Source organism: Dipodomys ordii, unplaced genomic scaffold (genome assembly GCF_000151885.1).
Source record: "Dipodomys ordii isolate 6190 unplaced genomic scaffold, Dord_2.0 Scaffold140, whole genome shotgun sequence".
Lineage (NCBI taxonomy): Eukaryota > Metazoa > Chordata > Mammalia > Rodentia > Heteromyidae > Dipodomys > Dipodomys ordii.
The window spans coordinates 800,841-811,376 of NW_012267356.1; the positions used below are offsets into that span (position 1 = coordinate 800,841).

Consider the following 10,536-nt stretch of genomic DNA (forward strand, 5'->3'; position numbering starts at 1 on the left):
ACATCTCATTGTTGCAATGGGTCCACCTGTATCCCTATTTAAATGATTTGTTTTTCCCCTTCCCCTCCACAAATTATACCGACATCAAATACAGTGAAAACAGGGGTTATACTGTGGGGGAGGGACATACAAAGCAACAACGAAATAATCTTATAAATGTGTTAGAAACAATCGCATGGAAGAAAAAAAAACATTTGAATACATATCTTAGGGTTCATTTTCCTAACATCAACTTATCTGACCTTTTCTGCTTGACTCAGACATATACTAGATATAAGCACCTGATTATTCTTAAGGTTTCTTTATCATGGTTTTTCCTTTACTCAATGGTTGCTAGTTTGGGGACCATACAGTTACAGAACTAGACAGATATATCCAGGCTTAGATTTAAAATCAATTTGGAGTTGGATACCACTGACTCATTTCTGTAATCCTACTCATGAGGCTGAGATCTGACCATTATGGCTCAAAGTCAGCCTTTGCAGAAAAGTCCATGAGACTCCTAGCTTCAAGTAACCAGCAAACATCCAGAAGCAGAGCCATGCTTCAGGTGGCAGAGTGCCAGCCTTGAGCAAAAAAGCTGAGGGACAGATTCCAAGCCCTGAATTCAAACCCTAATACCAGCAAAAAATTAATTAATAATTAACTAGATAAATTGCAGAACTCCTCTCCCATTGGTTGAATGAGGAAGGACAAATCCACAACTTAATGAAATGAATACGAGAAAGAGGTCCTGCATGAATAAGCGTAGAAATTAAAGCATGAAACAGAAATATTACAAGCTTTATTTTCATTCCAATTTTTAAAGTATTATTATTTTATAACCATTTGTTGAACTACACTGTACATTCAGAAAGGTTCAGTGATCAGTGCACAGCTATTGGTTAGACTATTTATAATATGGAATGCATTTGTTAAAACTATAAGGTAAAAAATATAGATGTTTTTCACACCAAGGGTTGAGCCAATCCCCGTAAGTGGCAATGTAGGGGGGGTGGGCAATACAGGGGTTAGCGACCCTGCCAGGTGCTTTGGTAAGGGGGAAGGAACAATGGTCGAGCACATACATATTGTGGGCACACTTCAGCTATTCAAACCCAGACAGAGGAAATGGGGTGGGGGAGGGATGGAGCTTAGAAAATGAATAAAGAGAGAAAAAGGGTCCCAAACTTTTTGCTGTGGCTCTTCAAGTGATGAAAGCCTGCATTGTGAGAAGCTGTGGGTCAAAATAAGAAGGTTATTCAGCGATCACAGACTGCACAAAAATGCAACATCCTTCCATTCCAGACAGTCAGATTTTCATACTACCCCCAAAGCCCTCTTTATCAGCTACTAATTTTTTTCTATGATCCACAATCATTTCATATTTTCAGGGGGAAAATTTACTTCTTTAAATCTCTTGTCAACTGAGTTTGCATGCTCCATGAAGTTGGATGAATGTTTGGACGTAATTTGACATTTTCAGTAGAGCCCTCCCTGTCCCTTCTCTTCTCTAAAATAGCTTCCTCTGAGTCCGTGTCCCCACCCCGAGGCCCTTCACCTCTCTCCATTTTTCTTGGATAAGAGCCTCCTAGTGAATAGACAACATATTTGAGGGAGGGGAAGAGGCGGTTGAGAAAAAGAATCAGAGGCCAAATGGGGCTGTTGGAGGGAAAAGAATGTGGAACCGCTGATATAACTCAATGGTATTCACTGTTGCAGAGAGTAATGAACTTTTTACTTACTTAGCAGCAGCAGTTCACCTAATGTCCCCCACTAATTTGAGGCCTTTTCCAAGAAGAAAAGAAAGCTATGTGGTTCACAGTCACGCATCTGTGCCCAGTGCTGAGAGCCCTTTTGCCTTTTCTTGCATAGACTTTTGTGCATGGGAAATTCATGCTCTTATCTTTGTCTCTCTGCCTGGTTCCTTGTGTAATATTCTTCCATATGAATAAAACACAAGAGGAAATTAGACAGCTCATCATCCATGCTGAAAGGTTAAATTTTGCCTGAAAAATTATGTACTATCACTTGATTTTATTTTCCATGTTGCAATGTCTCAGACTTCTAGTATTTGACTGTATCTAAAATGTCCAAGCACTGAACCTAAAGCAAGATAGTTTATGAAGCTGACTGAAAGTAAAATGCATTGGGGAAACTACACAATCTCTGTTCTTGTTTCTTCCAAATTAATATGGATGTTTGACCAAAAGTAATATAATTTCATTTTCATTTGTTGCATTAATTAGTTTGCCTCGCATACAAAAGACAGTTCCAGGAGTTCCAGGGCATACACGCTGGTGGGTAACCTGTATGCTTGCAGATGACCTTGACTTCTAGAGTTAGGAATATGTGACACTGTATAGAATTCTTCTCTTTACGGTGGCAAGCTTGTTGATGTGAGGGCTGAAGCTGGGAGAAATAGGTGCTGATTATGACTTAAGCATCTGCAAGTAAAAAAACGTGAAACTCTCATCATTAGATTTCTGATACTCCCCTGGAATATCCCAGGGGATTTTGATTGCACCAGGTGGTAATCTCTCTAAGATCTTACATGGTTATAAACCTATTCATGTCTTGGCCATCAGAAAGTTTCTTTCAAATTAGGAAATACTGTGATTTTCTCATAGTCCATACCTAGTTAGTATTTCATTTTATTTAATCTAAGATAGGATCTGCTCTGGATTATTGAACAATATTATACCATTTATTCCTGATTGTTCCATTCTCAGATGTGAAATGGAGGTAGGGAAAAATGCAAGTCGTTTCTGGCCCTGATCTATTTCCTCTGGTGTCAGAAACCTGGCTGTGAAGATGAGTTCAGGCTGGAGCTCTGGAGAGACCCTTGTTCAATGAAGCTACATTAGAAATCTGAAAGGGAAGTGGCGTTGTGGCTTCAGCTTTGAGCTGAAGAGCTGAGGGACAATGCCCAAGCCCAGAGTTCAAGCCCCATGACCAACAGAAAAAAAATCTGAAAGGATCTCTTCAAGGGTTCCTGGTTGACTCCTGAAGACTCCAACTGAGATTTTTCTCACCTTCTTGCTGTTGAATGTGAGAGGAGTCCAACACCCTGGCTAATACCTTATCAGGCCATTTCCTCTGATGAGGAAATAAAGACAAAGTTTTATAACAATGCAAGATGCAGGCCCAGAGTTCAAGCCCCACAACCGACAAAACAAAACGAAACAAGCAAGATGCAGGCTATTGGTCCTGGATCCCCAGTGTCCATATTTATCCATGCCCAATAGGAGAACATAGAGATTGCTTTATTTATAGGAATATTGGTTTAAGGGTTCTCCATGATGATTCAGGGAAAAAAAAAAAAACACTAGCCTCCAGATTGCCTCCATCATAGGCCAAAGAGGTCCAGACTATAATTAAGTGCTCTCTGGGGGAAGCCTGTCATAAAGTAAGGATTCTCAAGAAATGTATAGAGAGGCCCACCTAGGGAAGAGCAACAACCTAGCCAATAGGTGAGGCACATGAGTGAGACACCTGGCAGTGGGTCTGGGGCTTCCTGGCCTAGTCAAGCCATCAGATAATAACAACCGTATGAGTATGATGAATGCTAAGGGAAGTCCACCCAGCACCAAGAGAAACAGTGAGATAATAAAAGTTCATTGCTTCCACCACAAGTTTAAAATGATTTTTATATCTCTACAGATGACTAATACGCATAGCTTCTAAGTGGCATATCAATCCAAGAGGAGCTGAAAGCAGAGTTGAACCTCATCTCTGCATCATTCTGTCTTTCCCATTGCCAAAGAGGTTATTTAGTAAACTCTTATTGATAATAACTACTCAAAAAACCATATTATCTAACATGCAGAAAAATCTGACACATTTCTAGACCCCGTGAAATTCAATAATGATGAACTCTACATCAGCAGCCAATAGTCACTACCTTCCTTTTGTCAATATAGATTAATGCTGATTGACCTCTTTTGTCCAAGCATTCCTTTTCTAGGTTCTAGAAGAACATTCTCTTTATTAAATAGTATGCTACTTCCAGCAAGCCTATTATTATAACTTAAATGAGGTCATAGCTTCTTAGAGGTCCATTCTTGACCTGACAACACAACATAGTCACCTCAACCAAATTGATCTCAAATATTGACCGTCTTTTTTTACCATCTATTACTTTCTTCCCAGGAGGAAAATATGAGCAACTCATTTCTTAGATGGGAGTATTTTGATAAGTGGGTTATCTCCCATGGTATGGTGATTGAGACTGTTCAATCCTCAGAAGGATGTCATAGAGCCATCTTATTGATATAATAATATGAATGCTGAGCGTCCTGGGGCTCTGTAGAGTGGAGCCTCAATATAGGATAGCTGTTGTATCTTTCCCATAGGTGCACTTAGGAGCATACTAATCTTCGTCCGGAGCTGATGGACAATTTTCAATAAGTAAGCATCATTTGACATAACCACATTGGTTACAGCAAATGATAAGTTCCTCACTACTCACTTTTTAGAATCAAGATAACTTAGAACATCTATCTACTCAGGGATTTGCCAAGTACTTGGTGAGTAACTTCTTGAGTACCTAGATATGAGGAAAGCAGATATTATGATAGGCTTCTAGTTGCTGTGATAAATATCTTAAACAAGAGGATGAACTTTTTTTCCCATGGCTTCAGAAGTTATAGTCCCATGGGCCAGCTCTGTTAACAGTTTCTGGGCCAGGGTTGGCCATGGGTTAAGGGAGTGGCAGAGCAAAGTTGTTCTCCTCACGGTGGTCAGGAAGCAGCAACACATGAAAAAGCCATGGTAAATAGAACTCATAAGGACACTCCCTCAATGACCTACTTCCTCCAGCTAGACACAAACTACTGAAGTTTCTACACCTGTTAGAATAACACTATCAGTTGGAGAATATACCTTAACATATAAGTCTGTGACTTTCATATTCAAATGATAACATGGCCTTAAAGATATGAAGAAGAGTTAACCAAATCCTAGAATTCCAACATTCATTGTCTTTCAAGAGGACATATCTCCATCTCATCATCTCATTGATGCCATTTCTGTTTTCCTTATGTCAACCATGTTACTCCCCTGCCTATACCTTTGCCACAGTTCAAGTTTTCTACCAGGAAATACAATGTTTTCTGGTTTCTGACTCTGTCTTCGTATCTCTCAATAATTATCATGTTTTTCAGCCTAGTAACATTGAAGTCAATGTAGTTTCCTGAGCAACCATGCTTTCCTCCTCCATACATACATATACATATACCCTTCTAACCCAGTGAATTCTTTCTAAGGATTCAACTTAGAGTTCCATCATCTTGGAGAGTACCCTTCTTCCTAGTACATCAGATTTCTGTTCTTACATCTCTCTCTTCAGTGCTCTAGTATCCTCCCTTGGCCATGTTCCAGCATTTATTTGAAACTAGTTTCATGCAATGTTTATCCTGTGCCAAATGCTTCATTCTCCTCATCACATCATGAGCTCTGGGACAGCAATGTAGTAGGATCAAATTTAACTTGGCACTCTCAAGTGTCTGTCAAATAATAGCCACTTAAGAAATGAGATTATATATGCAAAAGACTTAGCACTATTGACAGTGGACATAGGAAGTGCTCAATTAATGCTGTTGCTATTGTTAACTTATGTTCAGCTGCTCCTAGCAACAGTTAAAAAGAGTAAGGCTGAAGAAAAAGAAAATGAATAAATAGAACAGGTAGATATAAATCAATAGAGACTCTAAAAACACCAGTGAAAAGAAATCTAATAAGCTAAATCAAATAAGACCAATTAGAAGATTAAACAAAGCAAGGTGAATCTGAGAAACTTTCTGAGAAACAAGACAGTTTTTACCAGGAAAATAGCAAATTCCCTTTAGCTCAAGTTACAAAAGACTGGATCAGAGGAGGCACTTAAATGCATGTAACATTGGACATAAGCCTACTGGCTAAGTTAGGGTGAATTTTTAAGATATTGTTTATTAGCACATATGAGTTCTACAAGAGGATTTCTTTCTGGCATTTCCATCATATATATATTGTACCTTGATCAAAATTACCCCCTTTAATTACTTTCCCTGGTCTCCTTTTTCCCATTTTTTAAAACAATGCCAGAAGATTTCATTGTCCAAGATCAATGCTAAAAATATAATACTTAATCTCAAGCTATACTAGAGAGTCATAGTAATAGAAATAGTGTGACACTGGCAAGACAAAACAAAACAGACAGATAGACCAACAGACTAGAAGATATAGAAATAAGACCACCCAGCTCAAAATATACATCAGAAAAAAATTACAGCTTCTTCAACAAATGGCACTTGTCAAACTGGATGTCCACATGTAGAAGACTGAAAGTAGATCCTAGTCTCTCAACCTATACTCATATAAACTCCAAGTGGATGAAAGACCTCAATGTAAGACCTGAAACTTTGAAAATATTCCAAGAAGACATAGAGAAAACACTAGAAGATATAGATATAGGCAATGACTTCTTAAATAAAACTTCGCCTGGAAAGTGAGCACAAGGATTGCATCAAACTCAAAAGCTTCTGCACCTTAAAGGGAGTTGTCACTGAACGTAAGGGATGGCCTACAGAATGGGCTGGTTTTATTAAGTTCCAATTCTTCATTTTTAAAATATTTGTAATAAGCTCATAACATATTTGTGATATCTTTACCCATTTCCCTCTTCATTATTTTCCCAGGGAAAGTTGAACAGTTTCAATATTGACTTTGTTAACATGAACAGGCAGTGATCTTTGAAAAATGAGAGTGGCTAATGTTTAACAATACACTGGAGTAGATAGAGCTGTTTTAATGGAAAGTTTTTTGATGCAACATTATTATTCTTATTAGGTCTATATTTGGAATTTAAAAAAACTAGGGGCAGATTGCTTCTGGGTGTTTGTTGATTTATTCCTTGAATAAAATCGATCAGAATAAATGTCCTTAAAATAACAATTACACATAACATACAAGTTGTACTTTGTTTCTCCTGCCCCCCACTCCTTTTTCTCCCTCTTCCTCCCACTCATCTCCCTCTCATCTTCCCATACTTCCTAGAAACAAAGCCAAACATGAAAATAAAAGAGCTGATACTACTATTCTCTTGCAGTTGTTTTCTTTAGCTTTTTAAATATAGTCATGTTTTTCAAACTCTTGTGGATCAAAAATTTGCCTAGAAAACATCTTTCAGAAATATCTGAAAAGAGACTGCTTTAGAATATTTCTGGGATTCATGTTAGTTGATTTCTGAATGCTTTCTATTGTCTTGATAACAGTCAAAACACAGTAAATTATTAGGTTTTCTGCACTAAGAGGGGAAAGGAGAAATGAGCCTCCCAAGCCAGTCCCTCAGGCAAGCAATGAGAATACAAATCCCCAGATGTCCAGTCAGCTCACAAGCTGATAGCAATGGTCAGCATAACGGACATCCAAGCTCTTCACTGGCAGATTTTCCAGTTATTCCAAACATTAAGTGACTAGAGACAATATATTGTATATGATATACATATCATATGATATATGATATATAGTGTATATTATATTTATAAAGAGATATGCTAGATATTATCATATGATAAATATGTCATATATGATATATATTATGATAATATATGTGTATATATACACACACACATATACCCATATATTACTCTGGGTACACACACATATACACGTATATTACTCTAATTCCAGTAACGTAACTATGAGAAATACACTCACCAGACCAAACTCAAAGGGTAGATTTGGAAACAAGAAATGCAGCAAAATTGATACTTTAATGATTGGGTGGGTATGATGGTGGATACACTGGTCCAAAATTACAATGAGCAATTTTATACCTATCACATGAATGAGAGGTATATGGTGAGAGAAATATGGAGTTCACATATCTCCCCCATATCATCTAAGTTATATTACTTATTTTGGGGTGAATTGAATGAATATGTGTACTTGTTTGGGTTGATTGAATTTTAGTAGACTTTTGGCTGTCTCCACTTCTCTTTGCTCTCCTGTAACAGGTACACTTATGTGCTTTCTGGCACGTGCACACAGTTTCTACCCATTTTCTCATTTTGTTGCTGTCCCTTCTTCTTCTTGCTCATCAGCCCTCTTTCTAATCCATCCTGTTTATCTATGGGCTTTCCAATGCATGAATTTTGTCAAATCCACAAGTCGCTATGCAATCAAGCTACTGGTAATTTCTCACTCAAATCTGAATTGAAAATGGACCACCACTGACTTTATTTCTAATAGAAGCAGAGGGAGAACCTGCTGAGCAGCTTCTAATAAATGAGAATTATGGTGTCCAGCCATTTCAGTTGATAGTGGGGAAATGTATAATAGGCATGAAAACTGCCTCGGTGAAGGTTTAAGGTATTCACTGTTAGGAGACTTCAAATCATATTCAAATAGTGAATGATTGCTATTTCCTTCATGGCCCAAGTCTCTTTCCAAGAAGCAGGTGCATGTAAATATCCCAAGTGATTGATCTGTACCCTGAGAAGACTCCTGTCCTTCTGATGCTTTAGAACAGATTTGCTAATTTTTCCATCCTTGGCATTTGAATGGAGGGAAGGGTGGAGAGGTAAGAAGAACATGAAGTGGATAGAAATGTCTTTGATCCTTATTGTGCCATACCTCAGACCTTCCTGGTTCTTGTCTGAAAACCACCAAGAGTTAAGGCCCATGTCTACCTTACAAGGCTAATGTGAGGACAAGACAAGCCATAAAATACAGGAAGTGCCTAAATTCGCACAGGTGATACAAAATGTCAGGTTGACTGGGGAGAAGGAGAGGTGGGAGGTCTTCACTAGCAAGTGACTGCCCTGTAACTGGAGCAGCTAACAACATAACTATAAAATTTGGGGTGATTTGTAAAAGCCTTTGGATTCTAAGCAGGGAGCAAGAAAGCCCAGGGTCATTGTAAAGAGGTTATCCATTTTTCTAAAGGGATACCAAGCTGTATCAAGTAGATGGTGACATGAATTGTGTTTAAGAGTCAAGTCGAAGGCTCTCAGGCCAGGAAAACGGAACCTGAGCAAAGTCCCTAGGCCAGGACATAGATCAGGAATGTGACATTACAGTGGATTGTATTTCAGGTGCCTTAGAGATCTCTTTCAACTGTTAAACAAGGCTGGCATCTCTGCAAACAATACCAAAGTGAGTAAGTCCCAACACCAGCCCTCCCCTCAAACAATGGAGAGCTGAGGAAACACGGTCTTGTGAGCTTCTCAGGGCAGGCACCAGGTCTACTTTGTTTAGAATTGAATGTGTGGTGCGGCACCAAATACCTGAGCATAATAGGACTCAAGAAATGTTTATTGAGTAAAGTATGAAAAGAAGTACAATATAAAGCAGGTACAATCTATTCTGGAGGCCCATGGCTGGGTGCATGGGTACCAATGGATTAGTAGAGGCAAACAGGCACATTCTGATGAAGGATTTTAAACAGCAAGAGTGAGGAAAGATGTTTCAGGAGCCAGTATGAGCACAGGTGAATCGTGGTGATACAATTTAAGGTCCACTTTCTCTGCCAATTAAAGAATTTAAAAGGCAGGAAAGTGTTAAATGTAAACAGGGCAAGCAAAGGAAAGTAGCTAAAGAGACAGAGGTGGAGATCTGCAATCCCATTACCTGGGCCCAACCTCTTGTGGAGTTTTTGGTGTGTGTGTGTGTATATATTTGGTTTGATTGGTTGTGTGTGTGTGTGTGTGTGTGTGTGTGTGTGTGTGTGTGTATCTTTGGTTTGATTGGTTAACACATGGCAGGAGACATTTCTGATTGGATCCCTTGCCTTGGAGCCTGAACGCATAAATTTCTTTCTGATTAGGTTGCCCCACCTCCAATCAGGAGAAAGGTAGTGAGAGGACTTCCAGTTAGTAAAGCACATATGTCCAAGTGTTGGAAACCCCACAGCCTGATGAGAACAAGAAAGGTTTTGTGCTGTGTCATTAATTCTGGCCATACTGACCTTTGTCCCAGTCACCATTTTTCTATCCCTAATAGCTGGTGTCAGCCGATTATCCATCCATAAGATATTTATAGAACTCATCTCTTTAGACACATGCTGGGAGCTGGCTGCGAAGCAGCACCTGGCCCAGTCAAGCAGAGCAAAGCCTTCCTGGTGACCGCTGGGGAAGAGGCCAGCGCTTTAGGACTTCATTTCAGAGGCAGTCTGCGAACAAGATGGTGAAAGTTTTATTTCTCCTCTGTGCCAGGCTTCGGCCTCTTCACCTCTCTCTGGCTCTCTGCTTTTACCCTGACACTAAATACAACACCAGGTATTAGGTGGACATCAAAAAAGAGAGAATTTTCAGGCAGGAGGATGGGATACAAAGGACCCCCAGCCATTTCCAGTCACTGTAGGACCACATATGCTTTTTAGTTACTGCATACAATTTAGCTCTCAGAATGTTGCTTTTCAAGGAGGCTTAACACAGCTTGCCAAAGGTGAAGCGGTCGTCTGCATGATATTTTCAGGCAGACAAGATGACAAGAAGGGGGTTTCATGCACCTGTATTTGGGGAGCAACCTCAGTGGGGAGTTGGGAGGACTATCTCCAGAAGTGGGGAGTTGGGA

The 10,536-nt window shown here is 39.3% G+C and overlaps 1 protein-coding gene across 1 annotated transcript in view; it reads left to right on the forward strand.

The window, feature by feature from the left end:
- Positions 1-10,150, forward strand: part of LOC105997129 (eukaryotic translation initiation factor 2-alpha kinase 4-like) — a 34,341-nt gene extending 24,191 nt beyond the window's left edge. The window contains 1 exon segment of the mRNA XM_013031446.1: positions 10,018-10,150. Within this exon segment, the coding sequence (XP_012886900.1) occupies positions 10,018-10,150 (133 nt within the window).
- The last annotated feature ends 386 nt before the right edge of the window (positions 10,151-10,536 follow it).